This window comes from Anthonomus grandis, chromosome 22 (assembly GCF_022605725.1).
Source record: "Anthonomus grandis grandis chromosome 22, icAntGran1.3, whole genome shotgun sequence".
Classification (NCBI taxonomy): Eukaryota; Metazoa; Arthropoda; class Insecta; order Coleoptera; family Curculionidae; genus Anthonomus; species Anthonomus grandis.
The window spans coordinates 15,551,232-15,573,959 of NC_065567.1; the positions used below are offsets into that span (position 1 = coordinate 15,551,232).

At 31.9% G+C, this 22,728-nt stretch overlaps 1 protein-coding gene across 5 annotated transcripts in view; it reads right to left on the reverse strand.

The window, feature by feature from the left end:
• Positions 1–22,728, reverse strand: part of LOC126748742 (protein trachealess) — a 218,220-nt gene that overhangs the window by 25,271 nt on the left and 170,221 nt on the right. For 2 of the 5 annotated variants that reach the window (XM_050458165.1, XM_050458164.1), the window contains exons 2-3: positions 17,572–17,713; positions 4,917–5,155 (exon numbers count right to left, since the gene is read on the reverse strand). In XM_050458165.1, coding sequence (XP_050314122.1) covers positions 4,917–5,155; positions 17,572–17,696 — 364 coding nt within the window. In that variant the 5' untranslated portion in view covers positions 17,697–17,713. Of the gene's footprint in view, positions 1–4,916; positions 5,156–17,514; positions 17,714–22,728 lie in introns of all 5 variants that reach the window. The other 3 variants (XM_050458162.1, XM_050458161.1, XM_050458163.1) reach the window with 2 other exon arrangements.

A 22,728-nucleotide genomic window follows, 5' to 3' on the forward strand; every position in this document is an offset into this window, starting at 1 on the left:
GCAATGCCTTGGAGGTCAACTTTGTCGATTGGAGCATTGTGCAGCGGTTTTTTCAAGACGCTTGTTATTTTTGGTAATTGTGATTTATTCCTCAGATGTTTGCGTGGTCGGATTCAACAATAGTTTTTTCTTGGATCTTGTCTCCTCATCGATCATAGACGTTTGTTAGTACTAGAATTACATTTATTCAAAAACAGCTTTTGTCTTCTCACTGGCATCAGGTTTCTTTATAAAACCATATTGCGGATCTTGGTTCTCGAGGACTCTTATCATCTCAGTCAGCTAGCTGAGAGTTTCATATGGTGGTTCTTGACGGTTCCCATAGATACTTGGTCAGAGATTGTAATTCCATAATCTAATGATCTCCCTGAGGAACGTTCGATTTCTTTTGTTGAGACCATAGCTGAACCACATATGTTTGATACTTTGCCACTATAGCGATTTTGGAACTAATTTTACTGGGGCTTACAAATACTAAATTAATGGAAAACGCGACAAGGTCTGAAATTATGCAGTTGACTTTTAGATGCACCCTATTTTGGTAGCCTATGGGAGTCAAAAGTGAAGTCAGTCAAGACTTATCTATTTAGGGTTATTGGCAATCGGAGCTTAACATATGAGGCGATGAATACTATTCTACTATAAATCGAGCCATTTTTTAATAGTCATTCTTTATCCTGGTTATTTTTTAACGTTAGAAGCTTTATAGCCATTGCCGGAATCTTATTTATCTTCCATACCTATAAATCGCCTTGACCTGGAACTTCTTCAAAGAATTAATCAAGATTTTTTGCATCGTTGGTCAAAAGAACTTCTCTAATTTTTTGCCCCAAAGAACCAAATCGTATGTGAACATGTCCAGTCTACCAATGGGTACATTGGTACTCATAAAAGATGATCTACCTGCATGCACTGGCAAATGGGTGGAGTTCTAGAAGTGTATCCGTACTTTGATGGAGTGGTTAGAATGGTGGTAAACTGTGAATGGTTTATTGAAGCGTCCTGCAGTTAAACTATGTTTGCTTCCTATATATAGTAACTAATTACGTTTTTTTAGAAAAAAAAGAGGTGTTTCATGCCTTTTTTTAGTCGGCAGAATTATATTAATTTCTGTCTAAAAAAAACAAACTCAACATAAAAGCACGATAAAAGGACATGCGAGTGACGCAAATATACGGCGATTAACAGAAAGGTCTTCCAAAAGCACCAAGAACCCAAATCTTCTAGCAACCAGAACTACCCAATAAGCATTGATCACCAAAGAGCAATGAGGTTCAAAGATGAAAGCGCACATTTCAAACATGCAGTTGTTGGTGGCAATTTTGTTATTCTACATACCACAGCCAAAACCTCTAAGCAATACTGTACCAAGGAGCGACCACCCACCGGTATATACAGATGTGGTAACATCTCTTATTTTTTTATATATTTTTTTTAAATCACATCTACGGCAATATCTATCATATCAAGAAACGGAAACCATTCACATTCTAATAGAAAAATGATACTAAAGAACCTTGATGGATCTTTTTTGACTAAAACATTAAATTTATCGATAACACTTCATTTAAGCCAAAATCCCAAACTACGACTATGATTAAACTGATCCTGACTGGACCTAACTATGAGTGGCTTGAACAAAAATAAAAATTTTTGTGGAGTCTATTACATACCATTACATAAGTTAAACTATAACTATATAAACAGAAAAACCAATACGCAAATAAAAAAGCCACTGAAAAAATAGTATTTTGTTCTGGATAACTAAACTGCAGTGTTTGTCTGTGGTGTATCTTTGTACCGTGAAATTAAGAAGTCAAAAAGCTAACTTCCAATCAGACAATATCTGTCATGAGGCATTTTGTTGTACTCAATTAATTTTTCAGTAATTCAAAAAACAAACAAATTATAAGTAAAAATCAAATTATTTTGTGCTTTAAACTGCCTAATGTAACTCAAAATCATAATATAAGTTTCAAAACCTTTACATAAATTCTATGCTAAATCTCACCCTGTATAAAATAAGCTCGAATCGTGAACCAAATGAAAAACAAACTAAAAATCAAGAAAATTAAATTAAAAGACTGTATAGATGTCTCCCTTCCGGCTTAAAGAGTTTTAAATTAGCGCCAATCAAATACACCCGAGTTTACAACAGGATTAGGTATTCCGCGGCCCTGGTTTTCATTTAAATATTGAAACAAAACGGAACAACCCCGCAAAACCCCTCCCAGATCGATGTCAATTCGTTGGATCTAAGTTTGTTTAAGTCCCCCTTTATTGTTTAATTTTCACTAACCTAAATGGATTACAGACTTTTAAATTGCTAATTTATATCTAAATTAATTTTAATATTTCCGATAATAATTACTTGATTTGGTTAAAAGTGGGTTGAATTTAAATTTTTTTAGTTTTTACATTAATAATAAAAAGAAGTTTCTTAAAAACTCCTTAAAAACGAACATAAAATTAAAATTTCCATTTCTGCAATTATATAATTATATTAATATTTAAAATAAAGGTCTGTCCCTTCCGCCTTGTATGGAAAGCTAATCGTCATTTGAACTAACATAATTTAGGGCAAAATAAGCAGAAGGGGCCTCCCTTGACACATATTGACGAAGATCAAATTATTTCCGTGCGAAGGGAGAAATAACCAGCCGTTCATAAACGTCGCCTGTGTCAAAATTATGTTTGCCAAGGCAACATTTTATTCCGATCAAAAGTTATTACTGGATCATAAAAATAAATATCATATATTAATAAGTTGTATGATATAAGATTTAAGTGTACGCACGTCTTTTAAGGAAATATCACTTGTTGATTACGTAATAAATTAAAAATAGTCGTTATTCTGCTGAAGAAAACTTATCAATAGTCAATAATATAGAAAATTGAGATCAGTTATCTATCTTTAAATGATTAATATAATAAATATTCGCTCCCTCTTCCTGTATGTTTAATAAAATAATGTATGTTTAGTGTCCATTATTATTAACTAAAATTTCTATCTTTAATTTTTTTAAATTTCTTCTGAAACTCTGTAAAGAGATCTATCTTTCATTGATCTTTTCGTTTATTTTTATCTGTTAACTCTTTTACTCAAAATATAATAATACTTATTATAGTCAATACTAATATTATAATCCATTTCTGCACAACTTTAATAGAAAAAGCATAATTTAAATGGATACGACCGTTATATTTTAAAAACCTTAATTGCCGCATTATATATTTTTAACCAGCCGCTTACTGAGCAGTTTTGACTATTAAGGACGATACCCCTTTCTAGAAAACAATTTTTTTACATCTTTTACGGTCTTGTTCTATGTATACTACATAATTTATTTATCTTCCGATTACCATATTTGAACATAAATGAACAGCAAACATCTTTGGATCAAAACTTCTTATCAAGAATGGTTATTAATTTTGGAAAAATAGCATTTCATAGAAAAATAATAACTTTTGCCAATGCATAACATATGATTGTAATAAATTATATTAACCAATAACACATTACAATCATCAAAAAAGGTTATTTCATTATTTTTCAATTAATAATAATTATTATTGCTTAAAATGTAATATATATTTATATGTTCAATTTTAAATTTTCTTTGTTCAAACATTTCATCCTGTCCACACTATTTGTCATAAAATACAACGAATTAAGGGGCAACTAAAGTTTCCCGAGTTTGGTTTACAATAAGCATTGACTAATTTTATCATTCGTCTGTCGGGGTTTTGAAATTGGATTTCCAGATTTAACCGGAGGGTCGTGATTCGATTTACATGTAGTTCAATGGGATGCTGCCTCGCTCTGCTTCTAAATCCTAGGGACTTTTCGATGACACATTCACAGGCCCTGTACATTTCTACGCGCGCCATATGGATATCTGCTCATTACACGAATTTAGAAAATACAGTATATTGTTCTTTTATGTCAATCAATGCATAGCAAGCATCGGTTATTATTATTAGAAAGTGGAGCTTCATTGGCCCAAATAAACAACAAAGGCATAGACTTTTATAACATGTCACGTACGTCCAAACTGACATTTATGGTTAATTCTTGCGACAAGGAATCAATGAATGCCAAATAGCTTCGTATATATCGACAAGTAGCTAATGAGGTTATGTCGGCTGGTGTCACGCTACTGTCTCAATCTTAATTATTTTAGAACTCATTTTGAATTATTAATAGTAGATATTTAACATTTGTGTCATATTGACTAATATTTTTAAAAATATTAGTGTATCTTTTAGATTAAAACTTTTAGCCAAAATATTTTATAGTTACTAATTATGCATAATTTAATAGGAGACGGTGAATGTTGGTTATTTTGTATGATATGTATAAATGGTATTTAATCAATTACATTCTTATTTGTATTGTTCTCTTGTTTAATAGAGAAAAAACATTTTTATTTGTGCTATTAATTTTTGCCTCAAGAAGTTTTATTAGGCTCGAAGGCTAATTAGATAAGTGAAAGAACTGCCGAAGGAAAATCAAGTCAGCAACGAGTAGTTTAAGCAATCGCCTGCAGTCAGCGGTCAGTATTCTTTTGTTTCGAGGGATAATTGAATCAGCCTGGACCTTTTACGGATCACAATTTTGGTTTCCGTTTTGGGGTCCCAAGAGCAAATATACTTTAGGAAAATAGTAAGTTTTCTTTTTAAATTATATATTTTTACGATAAGGCTTCTAGTATTTCTGATAATATTATTAAAGTAGCTTTATATGCTTATAATGTAAACATAATAAGTTCTTTATCTGTCTCTCAACCCTTAGGATATCTCAGTCCTGAGTACCTTACAAATAACCACCAACGTACCATATACATATAAAATGACTTTACCTTTTCAATAGTTGTTATACTAAAATGAAGATAGTGGTGTTTTTGTAGTCTTACCTTTTAAAGTTTTAGAAGGGGAGGATCCTTCTCTACTCCATGGTGGATCTCCATGTCCAGAAAAGTCCCTTAATTTAAGATAAGAGATTGTCAGTCTAATTATACTGGCCTTGTCCAACTGGGAGGTGATGGCTGCAGGAAGGGGTAACATTTTGGCGAGTTCATAGAACTCATAATTCTCCTTACCCCTCCTGGATCTTGCCGCATCCCTGCTCTTTTCCTTACGAAGTTCCAGAATACTAAAACAAAAAGAATTTTAGGTTAGTTAAGAAGTAAAATTCATTAAGTCTGTTTGAAGTTAAGAACAGTTTGGGTATAGGTATATTTTGTAACAATTAAAATGATGTTTAAGTAATTTCTTAAGTAACAAAAGCAATAAAATTCGATAAATGGCTATTCGAAAAAAAGTAAATTTTCTAATACTGAGTAACTCAGGTCCGTAAAGATGATTTAGGTGAATCATGAAAAAGCCACGTAAGAAAAAAGCACTGGTTTTATGACAAAGGGGTCGCAAATAAAAGGCAAAATGGCCAAACAAGTTATTGGGGGCCACTTCGGAAGCTTTCTGGTGTCCCCGGATTTAAAGTCTCCCTCGAGATCTCCGACTCATTAGCTGAAGGAAGATGGCACGTCCGGGTGCCCGTAAAACTGCACATTCGCGGCTACTCCGTCAGCATTCTGTCGAAGAGTGTCCATCAGCCACCGAACGTGTCCCATTATGATCTTTTATTTAGATTGGCTTTTAGTTTATTGGGGTTTTTTTACCAATATACCTTAGTAGATTGTACATAATAAATTTACTCCTAGTTAGAACTATTAAACTTGTTTGCGGGAATTTTATGGAGTGTGCTTAAAAACTCACAATCACTTTTTGAACAAGTTTAAAAAAGTAATTGATTTGTTATTTTGATTATTTGCATAACTTAATTGGATACTATCCGTACAAATTAAAAACATAAATTCGGCATGTATATAGCTGCAGTAAGAAAATCTACATTATAAAACATTCTTTCTTTAATTAAAAAATATGTTTTTTCGGTACAGGATATGATTTTTCTGAATGGATTCTTAGAAACTTATAAAAATATCACTATAATAATCTCTTATTTAATGTGAATTATTTCTTGTGGCATTAGTTTGTAAGCTTGGTTAATTTTCGTTTTGTTGCATATAGGAAAAAAAAACACTTCAGGCGAATAATTAATATCATTTGGTCGACGTTTTGGTCTTTATGAGATTATTCTCCGGAATATATATTGTTGTCATTCCATTGTCCTAATTCATATCCCAAGGTAGATGGCTAATAATTAAAAAACTCCAGTCCACGAAAATTTTATAAATTTTTGTACCAAAATATATAAATCGATCTATTAAAGTAGATTTTTTTAACCTAGACTCAATTAAAAAAAGTCCATCTGCATTCCATCTATATATAAAATATACTAAATCTTGAGAAAAAAGCTAAACTGAAGTACTATTACTAATTTAGATTCAACCTAGTAAATACTTTCATCATGTGGTGGCATATTGCTGCCCAAAGAAATATTTGATGATTTGCATAAATATTATGGTAGTAGATAGATACTCCTATAGTCTCATACTACCATCATAAGGAGGAAATTGGAGTATAGCTTTCGATGTAATTCAACAAGGTCTAAAACAGTTTGTAGCTGTAATTGTTGAAGGAGTAGTACCTAGCTGGTTAACAATGGAACAATGCAAAACCTTATCTTGCTTCTCACTGAGATTATGGGATATATAGTCAGCTAGTCATATAATAGTTTTACAGTTCTAAGCTAACTTACAGGGGATGAGAATCGAAATGTAATTAATTGAAAATACGGATGTAAAGGTGAATTTACTTCGGTCAACAGAGTAATTTAGTAATATGCAAAAAGTGCCATATGGTGTAAAAAAAAATAAGTTTTTACAGAAGATAGCCAGTAACGTAGCCACTAAATTCTTTACAGTTTTTTTGAAAGGACATAGAAGACCTTTCAAGTGAAGTAGTAGGGATGACAATTTTCGAAATTGATCGAAGAATTCTGATGATGATCATATGATTATATTACAGGATTATTTTATATGCTAGTAAAAGAAGTAACATAGATAAGTCATAACAATTCTAAATCACTTATAAGACTTTCCAGCTAGGAGTGCCACTACTGAAGGACTCTACAGTAGAGCCTGTTGCTAAGCACTCATTTGGTACAAGTTTGTTGGTAAGAATCAAAATAAAATAAGCCCTACTAAACTCTTTGCATCTTTTAATTGCTGTTATTCGGAATGCTTTTATTTTAAGTTTGTTTTAATTATTGGTAAGGCAAGATGTTATTACTGACACTATGAATTATAAGAATGCTTTACAGTAAATCAATACAATATCATCCATATTAGATTACATAAATTAAAATATTATAACACTCAAAAAAAAAACGAGGTGAGACAATAATAATCGGCCTAAGCACCCTTTTCTACCCCCAATAGTTTTTTATAACCTCCGAAAATAACAATCCCCAGAGATGATAATACGATTATATAGGGCGAAATCCGACATATGAGGGGACAATAAAATAAAACGAAAAAACATTTCTTCAATTGTCCAAAGTCTGGAGAAATCATCTTTATTTTTCTAGTTTTGGGGTTTCCGAGTAAAGCTTTGACACAGAGGCGGCGTTATAAATGCGGAAGTACACACGCTAAATTATATTATCATAAGTCCATTACATTTTTAAAGAAGGGGCTTTCAAGGTAAATACATTTTTATATTTGTAAAAAATATCTTTAAGGTTTCATAAACTAATAGAGTTTAGTCAAAATTCCATACTATAAAACTTTGAAAGTCCCTTCCAGAGTCTTTACTTTTTTTTTAAATATTTGGGCGTGCCTTCTAGTGACGTAGAAAAATTGTCCAATATAATAATTGATTTTCAAAATGGTTGATGGCATTTCAAAACTTAAGTTCATAACAAAAGTGGTATGTTAAACTGTATCCAAATTTCTGCCCCAATCTATTACCTATACCTATTTTTATTATTATCTTACTAACATATTTAGAAAATATAAATATTTTGCAACTTTTAAAAATAATTAAGGTTATGGGCATGGCTAAATTTGAGACGTAACGCCACTGAGATATCCAGTAGCTGGACACATCTTCCACTTATACAGGAAAAATATTGCCTCCCGAGCGTCCTTTTCAATGAAACAATACAATTTCGTAAAAAATAAGTACAACTTGTTATTTATTAGTCGGGATTAGCGTTAAAGCTTTTTATTGTTTCCAATTTAGATGGACAATTTAAAGATATTCAATGAAAAACTGTTAAAATGCGATATCAGTAGAATAATATTAGTAGTAAAGATATTAATCGCGAAAATTCATTTATATAAAATGAACTTTTCGATGAAGCTGAAACTTGGTGTTCCGAATTGTTTATAAGTAAGCAAAAATGCTTATACCAAAATCGTTTCCAAGCATATGATTTTATTAAATAAAGTTGACAAAATAATCAAGTTGCCAATGTTTAAATCTTCCAATTTACAGATTTATATGTCTATATTTATAAAAGTAATGATTTAACATAGTAAACGACCGTAAATGATTGTATAATTAGGATACTGGTGTCTATTATTTCTTTTTTACTTTCAAGAAACTCAAAAAACAAACAAAAAAACCTAATGATTGTTTCTTTCAACGCAAAGGATTCTTTTGCTCAATTTAACACAGAAGGGCCAGCGTGTGAAAACAAAATTACACCGAGAACTTTGCTCAAATTGGCAGAAATTGGCCTGTGCTACTTGAAGCGGGGCCATGGGCCCCCTGAGACTGCTAGCCCCCTCAAACGCCGTTATTAGGTTATCCTAGCTAAAAGAAAACGCTCTTGTCTGTCAGGATCCGGTGTCTTGAAATGTCCGATTCTCAAAGGTGTTCGACTTATAGTATTTTATTGTATAACATTTACTTTGTTAATTCATAATTTATAAACTAAGTAGACTTATTAGTATTCATGTTAATTTGAAACTATTTCCTACTTTTAAAATCTATCCCAAAGGCAAATCTCGTTTTATCGACAAATAAAGGTAAATCTTAAAATTTCCTAAGGGGGTAGCTGTTTCTTGATCGCACTCCGTTACTTTTGACTTTATTCATCCTCTGGGGCTTCTGGCCCTGACACGTAGAATTCTAATTTCCGCCTTTTTTACTTTAACTTTTCCCTGCGGAAAGGCCTATTTCAATACGACCCTATACACGTATGCCTTTTTGCGTTAGGGGTATGTTTCACGTCCTATTGAACATAATAAATATTACGTCTTTTAACGAGCTGGCTTTAAATGGAGCAAGATTTAAATCGTGATATTAATCGTGCTTATCTGTTTGCTTATTGATTTTTTTTACATAAAATATTGTTTAACAATATATCATGTTATTGGTTTTATTAAAAAAGTGTCTTATACATTATTGGATTACTCTATGGCCTTTGACTTGAAGGGAGAAAAGTCGATCCTTGGTCCATCTTTCTTCATACTATATGTATCTCAATTATTATTAAATATTTACAATATATGGTTTAACCTTAAATCTTGTTATGATGTTTGTAAGTAAATGTCATGCTTTCCTTTTTATTAAAATTTTGTAAAAAAATATTAGAGATCCTTAATAAGTTTCATTTTCTTTCTTTCGGTCATCTTTCATGATATTGCTTCGTTCTTCTAAGTAAGAATCCAAATGGTTTGATATGGCTCAATGAAACCTTTTAAAACAAACTACGAGATTAAGAGGGCAAGATAATAAAGATAATATTATTTGTTTTATATAACGCATAATTTAATAGGCGTAGAAAAAATACGAAGATTTTTTTCTGAAACATTTGATTGGATTTTCAAAAAACAAGTTTTCGTTGTAAAGGATACCGAAAAATTAATGGAGCTGCTATTAAGAAATTTGACGAGCAGAGAGTAACGCAAGAGGAACGAGATCATAAACAAATAGAAGAGCACAAAAAACAAAGGGAAAAACAAGTAGAAGGAGACAACAAACATCAAAACTATGAGAGACGACCTAAAAAGAGAAAGTGAATTCTGGCAAAAGACCATTTTTTTCACCCGTAGCAAATTTACGAAAGGAGAAACGAGGTAACCTTCTTCCTCGCCTCATTTTTCTTGGAAATTTTATTCTTTAAACATCCTGAATCGTGTTTTAATACCCCCCTTTCCTCTCAAAACATCTTCTAGATCTGCCACTATGTAGTTCTAATTTGTATCTACGGGACATCCAGAATTTCAGCATTCAAACTTTAGCAATGCAGTGTGTGTTCAGAATACCCCTTAATTTTCTTTATAAATAGATATCAAGAAACGGTTTGTTTTCGAAACATAGAGTTTAAAGTTTTAAGAAAAGAAAAATGTTTTTAGTCATAAGTTTAGTAATTTAATGATTGTTACGATATTTGCATTATATACATTTTTTTATTTAAAAAACAATTATCACAGGTGTCCATGCAGGACTTTAAATTTAATATTTTTAACCAAAAATCTACGACTGCTTTTTCTGACAACAAAAATTATTTCTAAAATCCTCATTTAATTTGGACTGCTCCAATTTGATTCCCGGACTTTTTTTCGTACGAAAGAAGGTTTTCGAATAAAAGAAAAAAACGTTTCTATTATGACGTATAGGCTGCTAAAATGAATGTTCCGAATATTGACCTGAATGATAACGCACAAAATAGAAGTTCCGTGTTGCTTATACCAATTAATAACTCAAATCAACTCTTTAAAAATTGAATCAGTGAGAAGGAAAAATGGGATTTCTATAGATACTATGAAATCTAACAATATCTACATATTTTCAATGATGAAAGTTACCCACATATTTTTAAAATATCAACAGTTAGACCAATATCTTTAACAAGTACCCTAAATAAAATTATTGAAAAGTGTATTAAAGACTAAATTACTGTAAGACTGTATTAAAGACTAAGTACCTTCTTGGTAAACACAGACATAGTTTCTAAATGGCAAACAGATTTAGGCAAGAGATTGGCACAGAGGACGCTCTGCTCGAGGTGAAAAATTTCGTGGTTGATACTTTTAATGAGAGGTAAACGCCATTGGCAGTCATCCTCGACTTGTCGAAGGCATTTAATATAGTGACACATCACATTCTTCTTAATAAACTAGAGAATATAGGTATTAAGGGAATTTCCTTATCTCACTGATCATAAGCAAGTCGCGAAAATAGAAAATATTTTCAGCAAGCTGCAAAAGGTTGAGTTTGATGTGTCACAGGGAACTGTGCTGGGCACTATCCTGTTTTTTGTTTATTTTTTCAGAGCTCGAACATGAATGATGCCTTTGGGGAATGTGAGGAGAAGCTGTCAAGAGTTAAACTCTGGCTTGATACTAATCTGTTAACACTAAAAACAGGAACAACTAACTTTGTCACCTAGGAACGTCTTCTAGGAATTTGCCTGATAAACAAAGTCTTGTTTTGCATAATTAAAACTCTAAAAGAGGCGCTTCTTGTTCATGTACACAAATAATCGAAAGCAAAGAGACTGTAACATATTTAAGGATATATTTTGGTCAATGTATGATGATGGTGAATGGTAATATAATTAGATTTAAATATAGAAATAACAAATTTGGTAATGTTGTTTTCCATCACTATTGGAACTATATCTAATGAGAATAAAAAGTTTAGAACTCCCAATACTTTTTTCTACGTCCCAAAGGCATTTCAGATGTATTTTGCCTTTATATTTCATTTACTTTTACTTGTCTTTACCTAATGTCGTAGGGTCTTGCCCATTATACATCTTATACAGAGTGTTTCATGAGTGTGTATGGGATCAAACTTCTAGGGGTTGTTCAGTGCAACAGTAGAATCCATTTGAGTATAGGAACCCATGTCCGAAAATGTGTCACTACGCCACTACGGCCCTAAGACGCGTTTAAATTTAGAAAAAATATTAATTACCTAAATAAGATCTGATGCATTTATTTTTACCTTTTGTATATGATACCATCACAACAATTGTTCAAAATGTCCTCCTCTAACCTCAATAAACCGATTTAAACGCCGCACATGATTTCGGCGGACTACACTAAAAATTTGATCCTCGTTTTGAATGATTTCAAATGCTGCTGTTATTCGTCCAATTAAGTCTAGCTCTGATTCTACTGGAATTTCGTAGACTAAAGACTTTACATGTCCTCACAAGAAAAAATCGAGCGACGTTAAATCGGGTGAACTAGGAGGCCAAGAAACTGGTCCACCTCTGGTAATTCAACGCTGCCCAAACCGCTGAGCCAAATACTCGCGTACTTGTACAGCAAAGTAAGCCGGCGCTCCATCATGCTGAAACCACATTTGCTGTCTAACGTTTAGTGAAACATTTTCAAGGAGTTCTGGGAGAACTTCCTCCAAGAAACGCAGATAAATAGGTCCTGTTAACCGTTCCGGTAGAAGGTGTGGCCCAATTAAATAATCATCAACAATGCCTGCCCATACGTTGACAGACCAACAATTCTGATAATGTCTTGGAAAAATTGCATAAGGATTTTCTTCGTCCCAAACATGGCTATTCCTACTATTAAAAATACCGTCTCTTGTGAAAGAGGCTTCATCGGTCCACAAAACATATCGTAAAAAATTTGGTTGTGCAATGATGTGATCCAGAAGCCATCGACAAAATTGAACTCTAGGATGATAATCGGCTGCAGTCATACCTTGAACTTTCTGGAAGTGGTAAGGATGGAGTTGTTGCTAGACAGAAGCGTTACTCGTATTCATATTCTTAGCGACGTCACGTGTGCTATTTGATGGTTCATCGGCAACTCGCTGAAGCACCTCTTCTTCAAATTCGACCGTTCTTACGGTTCGAGTAACACCAGTATCATGCAACTTGGTCTTAAACATGCCTGTCTCAGCGAGCCGCCGATGAACCGCAATAAACTTTTTGTATCCAGGATGCTGTCGGTCGGGATAACGTTCATGATACAACCGCGATGCTGCTCGTGCATTGCAGTTTGTTGCTCCGTATACCAAATGCATATCCGCCAATTCTTGATTGGTAAAGTTTTCCATTAGCAATAAATATTTAAAAATTGTAAGCTATAAATTTTTTAAACATGACATTGAGAATTGACATTGATAAGCGTTGATTTTAAACAATTGTTGTTATGGTATCATGTACAAAAGGTAAAAATAAATGCAGCAGATCCTATTTAGATAATTATTGTTTTTTATAAATTTTAACGTGTCTTAGGGCCGTAGTGGCGTAGTGACGCATTTCCGGACATGGGTTCCTATACTCAAATGGATTCTTCTGTTGCACTGAACAACCCCCAGAAGTTTGATCCCATAGTTCTGAAACACCTTGTATTTTTTGATCTTCCTATCTTACATTTTTTACAATGTATTATTATTTCCCTCACATTTTTATATAGTTTAGTGAGTTCCTTTTTGTATGCTGTAAAGTCTTAAACATTGCTTCAAAGTACACAGTAGTTTGTAAGTTAATTTGGGAAATATTAATTTATTATTAATATTATTTATTATGACGAAGTTAAAATTTCCGTTTTTTGTGACAACTGAACAGTTTACAGTTTATACGAACTGTTAGTGTATATCGGACTCACTAGAGATTTAAGACTGGTGTTATTTCGTTTTTAGTACGCTAACATTACTTTCGTTTATGGTTTATGTAATGGAAATGCAAATGCAGCAGTACGGGAATACCAGCGAAAATGTTCAAATAGAACATTACCTTACTATCAAGTCTTCATTAAAACAAGTTTAATGTTCAGGAAATTTGGACTCAAAAAGAATTCGAGAAATGATCGACTTCAAAATATAATTTTAATTATGTTTGACAATGATCGAAAATTAAGTCTGCAAAAAGCAGCTTAAAATTTAAAAGGCAAAGCAGTTCCTGTTTCTAAAAATAAGACTCATCGCGTTTTGAGACCTATATCCTGGTGATGCCGATAAACGCGCTAGTTCTTGTACCTGGTTTTTACGCAAAGTAGAGGAAGACAACTTAAAAAAAAATTATGGACTGACGAGGTCACGTTTACTCGAAGTGGATGAGTAAATTACCATAATTTACAAATTTGGAGGCATGAGAATTCACATGTTGTACGCATTAAAGCATTTCAACAAGAACTTTCCGTTAATGTTTGGTACGGTGTAATAAATGGCATTTTTTGTGGGCCCCATATTCTACTATCATACATAGATGTACAATTGTTTAAATATTTCCTACAAAATAACATTTAAATATCTAGTAAATATTGCCCTAAATCTTAGATTAGAATTCCGGATACAAATGGACAGGGCTCGTGAGTGTATAAATAATAATTATCCAGAACAGTAGATTGGACGATTAGGAGCTAAGGCCTGGCCTCCACGTTCCCACCCCCGTCGACTTCTTTGTGTGACGTTATTTAAAAAATCTAGTTTATTAGAGGCCAGTTTATATGAGAGCAGAATTGATTCTAAGGATAGAGCAAGCATGTGAAATTTTGCGAGGCAATGTGAATTTCATACTGTCTCAATTAAGCACAGATTAATGAAATTTGCTCGAAACTAAATCAGGATTTTAAAACAGTGTTTGCTTTTACAAATTAGTGACCTAACATTTTTTCATCAAGAATCGCCACTGATAAAAAAAAATCATATCAGAAAATGCCCTTTGTTACTCCAAAGCAGTGTACCAAATTTGATAGAAATAACTCAAGTAATAAAAAAGTTATGACTAAAAAACATTCTTAAAACGCCCTGTATTTCAAATATGAAGCGTTTCTCGATATATTTTATAGAAAAAATTAAGGCTTATTTTGGACACAGAATACGTTGTTAAAGATTGGACACTGTAATTCAAGGCACCCTGTATTAGTAAAACGATGATTTTGATTAGATACTTATATATAATTAATTATTCGAGTGAATCATTTCATATTATAATTTTAGCTTGAAAATTGAAAAGTAGACCAAGTACGAAATTGAATCAACATATACATACTTTAAAAAAATACAGGGTGAGGAATAATTGCAAGCAAATGCATTATGTAACCAATGAGACTGAACATGCTGAGACTCAAATCTCCTTACAAACATTTAATTGCAAGGAGATTACAAACAATGAATTGTAAAGTTTGTTGCGCAAAAATACTAATATAGTTGATGTTGATGTGCAACCAATTGATAACAAGCGTCACATGGTTTTAGAAGTCTGAAACTTTTGCTTAAATATTCAAAAGTTGATGACATTTTAAACAGTTATATATTATAACTCAAGCTTTTATTTCATAAGACCAATACAGTAAATGGCATGGAAAAGGTCAGAGAAAAAAGAAAGAAACAATCTTATCAGTATTATACATATGCTTTTTCAATTTAAACCTTTTATGGTAGACAATATAATGCAAATAGAAAAAAAGGTTAAAGTTATATGGTGGCGAAGCTACCAGAGACTCTGAAATATGATTTCTAAACATAGAAAAACTCATCTTTTTTATATGAGTAGGCATTTAATTGAACAATCTTATACCCATATAACGAGGATTCTTGTCAAACAGTGTTAGATTGTGATCAGGCACTTGCAAATTGGTATTAAATCTTGTATTATATTCGTGAATTCCTCCCATGGCCGCGAAACTGTTCAATTTTTTTTTATCATAAATCAATATATCCAGTATCTAGAGGGCAGGGGGAGGGGGAATTAGAATATTATATTTTATAAATAAGTTTCTGCAAAAACGTCCAATACGTACCACAGAAATATTTCTTAACGCTTTCTTTTGCATTCGAAACACTCTAGTCATATAAGAATTAGATGCTCCCCAGAAAACAGGCCCATATATTGTGCACGATACAAAATGAGGAAAGTAATACGACAAAACAGTATTTTGGTTAGAAAGGTCTCTAAGATGAAAATAGCAACGCAAGTTGCCTCTGTGATAGATTTAGTTTATGTGAAATCCTAATAGTTTATTTTATATTACTTGAGCGATTGTTTTTCTTTGATTTTGGGTCGTCAGTAAGAAATTTTCGTAAGTGTAAAATTAATAAAAACGGTTTTATCTGCATTTAAACGCAACTTGTTCTTAAGTGATCAACCCTCAAATGTAGAAAGCACAGCACGCAATCTTAATATTACTTTACTGACAAAATTATCATTACACATATAACTCACATATTATTATCGGCACGTATGTAACTAAATGTGTTATGTAACTAAAAAGATTATATATAACTGTAGGTAAGTTATTTACAAAAATTAAAATAGTAAAACGTTCAAGACAGAACCCTACGGCACACCAATTTCTACAGAAATTTTATTTGATTTCTGAATATCAATCTCAATAATCTGAGATCTATTACTAAGGTAAAACACTAACCAAACGTTAAACATGATGATTACATTTTAAAAAAAAAGGAGCAAATGTTCTTTCAGATTAAAAGTACATAAAAAGCCAATGCACTCTTTTGTTACAATCTAGGTATTTATAAAGTTGTTCTAAAAATTGCATTACTGCAGAGCCCTACCCTTAGTAAAACTATGCTGACAATCTGTAAGAACCCCACATGAACATAAAAAAATTGATTTGCTCAGAAACAGCCCTCTCAAGAATGTTTGAGACTTAACTCGGTAGAGAAATAAGGTGATAATTATCAAACAACATTCTATCACATTTTTTAAGCAAGAAAATGACTCTTAAAAGTTCTCGGGAAGTTGCACGACTCAAGATAAATATTTATTTAATAAAATATCTATTTATTGATATTGGTGGGAATATTATCCAACCAAGTGAACGTATTACCTTTAAACCATCAAACCGATACTATTACTGGTGATAAAAACATTATATTACAGTTTTATTATTGTGTGGAAACAAAAATCGATTTTCAGCAGATTGGTTTAAAAACAAAATTAAGGAGCATTCACAAAAAATGAAAATTAAAACCATTACATAGTTCTACCGTATCAATAATGATTTTAAAATTTGACTCGAGATACGTATGCCTTGGGTAAGCCGAAGTTTTTTCTTATTTTCACCATTCGAAACTTCCTTCAAGGGGTAAGCGCTAGTGATATATGTAGGTAAGATATCATCAAAAATTTGAAATGCATTATCCACTCCATCAGCCTCAAATACCGGAATCCATCTATTTAAGAAATAAGTCAAGGTATTAAATATATTAAAGATAAAACGTATAAACTTTTATCTTATGTACTATCATTCCTTGTAGTTTAGTACATATATTCCTCTAGATAACTTTTCATATAATTCATATAACAACTGGCAAAAGTAATGTTTTTCAGTTGTTATATACTTCGCAACAAATATATCTTAATTAAAATTTATTAGTGTATTAATTATGGAACTTGTAAGTGAAAATATAAGCAAATGATGGCACTGTTTAAAAAATATGATGTTTTGATAATGACATAATATCCATCAATTGCCATACTTTCGCTATGCAAAAAAATGTAAGTTATGTACAATGAAAAAATTATAAACAAAAGAGTGGATATAAGGAAAAAAGAGGTGGAAAAAGAAAAACATATAATATAATTCGACATGCCCTGTTTCGAGTAGAGGAGTCTGTTTGTAGGGGACACAGAGATCCGCCGGTACGAACCAGGAGTGCGTGAAGGCCGGGTTGATGTTTACTCCAATTCCAATTGGTGACTGATGCGTAGTAGGATGCCTCTGGAACCCCGATGTTACTGCGTAGTCCATTGCAACTGCTTGGTAAGGCAACATTTTATTTCCGCGCACCACTTTATAAAAAATATATATGTTAATAATTTTATTTTTGATTATAAGATTTTTTTAGGGATTTGCAGTATTTAGCATATAGTACCCAAAGATTTTATCAGTAGTCAAATAACTTTAAATAGATCGCCTAATAAAAGAATTTGGACATACATTTACTTATATATGTAAGTATTAAATAAACCTAAGGATTGCTTTTGTGAATAAAGAGAATCCATATTGGCTAAAAAATTATAAATTTTTGAATACGAATTGTTAAATCGCGTTTAATAATCGATCAATTTGTATATTAGGCAGGCTTCAGCGCGTTTTTATAAAATACCATCCGTATGTTAAAACTTCTTAATGATAATTTTAATATTTCTTAAAACATACATGGTAGTTCCCTGTAAAGTGTTTTCGGTAAATTCTTTTGAATCTAATTTGAATTTAAATTACTACTATTTCTCACTTTTTTTTTAATATGTTAATATTTTTAATAACATCTACATAATTACCATTCGATACACACAAATTCTAGCTATCGGTTAACTAGATTTGCGTAAGTATATTGATTAAAAAATGAAAAATAACAAAACAATAAAGACGTCAAGTGTTGTGCATTCCCATGGCCGTAATGGTGGTATTTATCGGCTTTGATCGCGAATTACACACTTGAATATAAATTAAATGTAATGTTAATAATATGGCCTTTTTAAGGACTGTCTCTGTAATATATTAGTTAAGTTTTAAGAATTTATTTATATATGGCCGTGACATCATAGAATACGACGTCTAGTTGATTTTTTTTGAATATAGAGAAGGTTATTTTATTTGACCGATACATGTAAAAAATATTGAATTATAATAATTATTGCCAAGCTTATTGGGACACTCGGTCTTTATCAACTCAGAATTTTACAGTTAAATTTGTCAACAGCACTGACAGGCCAAATAGTCACAAATATTATTATTACTTCTTTTATCTCTAATAAGATATGTACGCTATCTGAATATGAAATCGTAAAATAAGCATTTATATATCCAATTTTCTGCAATATATAATTTCTTAACCAAAAAATATTAAACCATATTATATATAATATGTTAACTCAATACAGAATCAAATTTAATATCGGGAAAGCATAATCCTATGATTGCCGTTTTTTATGTCGTTATGGTGTATGGTAAAAAAAATCTTTTTAAGTTCTTTTAAGTTGATTGTCATTATTAAAATATTTTTCTGAATTAATTAATAACTTGATTTTATTAAATTTCTGATTAAAATTTCCAAAATTTTTAAAATAATTAAAAACTTAGCCAGTATAAAATAAAAAACCACTTGAACGTGATGACTTATATTTTAAGAATACAAAGTAAATCGGTATTATTAAATTTACTATTATTAATTTTTAAAAATATATTTGCCATTTTGCTTAATTTTAAAAGCACTAATAATTCTTCATTAACAACCTTATAACTTTTCTCAATACATAATGACAATATTTTATTAAAATTTTGGCAACAATCAAATTTAAAAAAAATATATTTAATTTAATAGATTGCTAGGATGAAGCTTATCCGATCAACAAATCACATCATCCACAATATAGAAGAAGACGGCAAAGTAATAGCTAAAAGCGAACAAATAGTGGGAAATTTTAAAAGTTACTTTAGCAGTGTGGAAGAAATGGCAGAAAAAAAACGATACGAATGACTTTTCTCAATATAATGTCAATATAAATAAATCACCTTTCTTCGAGCCCAAAAATATACTAAAAAAAGCTGTCATTACACCAATATATGAATCACCGGGATCAAAAACAAATATCAAGTCACAGGTCTCAAATTTATTAAATTAAAGTCAAAGGATTACACGTGTTTCGCCCATACTAGGCATCATCAGATCTACTTGTGTATTTATTCACTAATAAAAAAAAAACGAAAAAAGAAGCAGAGAACAACACTATACATGATATAAGTCAAGGGTAGAAAAAAAAATATATTTTTTTATTATTTTCTTTTTTTTTGGGGTTCCAAAGTCAACAGTACAGAACTGTGAAAAGGGTAGAGTGAAAAAATCTCGGAAAGGACCCGATCCTATATTGGCAGTGGAAAATTAACGAAAAATAGCAGAATGTTTAATTCATTTAGCAAAATGCGGTTTTCTCTTAAAAAAAAAACAGAACTGTTAGATATATTCAAAAAATTGTCAAGGAGAAGTTAAAAAGATGAACGCCCAGGCGAAAAATGGTACGTTTTTTTAAAGGCATCGTGAATTAAGTAAGCCTCAAGACAGAAGATGCGCTGGAGAAATATCGCGTTCAAATTACGATTTGGAAAAGTACCTTGAGGTACATAATTTTAGTGATGTACCCCAAACGTATTTTTAACGCAGACGAAACTGCATCTTCCCATTATCCGAAAACTAGCAAAGTTCTTGGTATTAAAATCCAAAATACCTACATATTTTAGAAAGGAAGTAAGAAAGAAACTGTAACCTCCAAAACTGTCGTTGAATCGCCTCTGGATTTTAGAAAGAACAGAGTCTGGATGGATGCGATCAGAGATATTTTTTGAATATGTGGCAAATGGTTTGAATGATTGGCTGATAATAAATAAAATTATAAAACCTATTCTCTTAATAGTCGATGATCACAGGTCACATATGTTAAAGGATTTATGCCATTTTTGTCATAGTTATGTCATCTTATATGCATTGCCTCCTAACAGAACACATTTGCTACAACCAGCAGACGTTGCGGTTTTTAATCCTATGAAGGGATATCGGAAAGAAGCTGTCAGAAAATGACAACGTGAAGACAATAAGATTAACAAGGTTGTGAATAGAACAAATTTTTGCTCAATTACAAATGAAACTTTTTGCCATCCTAATATGAAAATCAACATAAAAAATGTATTCAGAGCATGTGGGCTCTACCCATATAATCCTAATGCAGTCGATTATACCAAATGTGTGCAAAATGCACTGCAAAATATGCAACAGATAGATTAAAGAAAAACGAGACACAACATTACAAGATGTAACCAGCGCAACAAAAGTTATTTCTTATCTAAAACCCCTTTTAATAGAACAACATTAATTTTGACCTGCTGATGTCCCTGGTAAATAGAATAAACCCTGAAAATAGCAGCGACAATAATACTGGCACTACAATTACAGAATTTGAAGTTAAAAAGAATGGATTTTCTAATCCTGTTCACCTAAAAGTGACGAAATTGATCAGTCACTCCTGTAAAGGTGAATGTTTAGAACTTAGAAAGAAATTGTTCTCTTCATCCTACTGAAACTATTCAATCACCTTTATCTGAAAAGGAACCAACTATTATAATTTCAGAAGACCTCGTGCTTCATTCAAAGTCAAACATCAATGCTAATAAAAATTTGAAAAATGCAGAAGAGACAACATCACATTTAAGTTTGGCTTCAAGCTATGTTGATGAAAAATTAATTAGTATTAAAGAAATTCCCCAAATTTATTAATTAAAAAATTAACAAAGATTTCTCAAACTGATAAACCTCCAGTCCAAGTTCATCAAACAATTCCTTATTTGAAAAACATCTTATATATCCCCTACCACTTGAAAAAAGTATAGAAAACTCGTAGGTGAAAGAATTCCATTGCATTGTACAAATAACACAAAAGTGCCATTTCTTCACAAGATTGGAGAGAATACTTAAATGGCAAAGAAAGGGAAAGAAAAATGAAGGTCGTGACTAAGAGAAAAAGGATTACTGGAAGCACAATTAAAAACTCAAGTAAAACTTTGAAAACGAGTGAAGAAAATGACAAAATTAACAGTATTACGAAATAAATTTCATTTTGAAGCGTATGTAATGAAGAACTTAGAAAAAAATATAGGATGCGATATGAGACACGTATCGCATAGTTTCATTTAGGCTGTACAAAATATATAGGATCTACAGTGGCGGCCAAAGGTATGGAAACTTCTAAACTTTTTTAAAAAATGCGGAAAATATCGCAATGCGAAAACTCTAAAAAATAGAAATAAACAGCTTATCAGCAAATAAAGAAATTTCAATGGAGGTAAAGCAAAAAAATGTTGTTTATTAGTTTTGATTAAAGAGGAGTTATTTCTCTGTGGCCAAATGTCTGGAAATCTTTAATAAAATCATAATATTTGTTTACTACAAGCTGTTTAACGGTACGATTTTGTTTGAGTGAAGACAGGCATCATGCCTAAGTGTAAATACTTATCTAGTGATATTAAAAGTAAAATAGTTGAACTATACCAGAAAGGTTATAAACAAATTGAAATAAGTAAAAATTTAAACATTGTAAAAGGCACTGTTTCAAAAATAATTAAAAAATTTGACGAGAGAGGAAATGTTTCGGTAGCCCACAAGCAAGGAAGACCAAGAAAGTTGTCCAAAAGGGCTATGAAGGTAATGAAAAGAATATCGATGAACGACCCAAAGAAAACTTCTATAGATATTTCTGGAGAAATGAGTGAAATGGGGATTTCTGTGTCTGCTCGCACGGTGAGAAGAAGGCTAAATCAAGTGGGGCTTTTTGGAAGAGTTGCTGTAAAGAAACCACTAATATCAAAGAAAAATAGAAAGGATCGCTTGAAATTTGCACGAGATCATCTTACCTGGTCTCACCAAAATTGGAATACTGTACTGTTTAGTGACGAAAGTAAGTTTCAATTATTGGGGAGTGACGGGAGACGTTATGTCCGGCGACCAAAAGGTACAAGGTACAGCCACAAATACCAAATGCCTACGGTAAAACATGGTGGTGGAAGCGTAATGGTGTGGGGTTGTTTCTCCCGATCAGGTGTTGGCCCCTGGTTAAAATTGATGGAATAATGGACCGTTTTCTATACAAAGACATATTGGAGAACAACATGTTGTCTTATGCTGAGGAGGAAATGCCATTGAGATGGTTGTTTCAGCAAGACAACGACCCTAAACAAAAGTCCCAATTTGTGAAAAACTGGATAAATGAACAGAGCATTGCTTTAATGGATTGGCCTTCACAGTCCCCAGATCTGA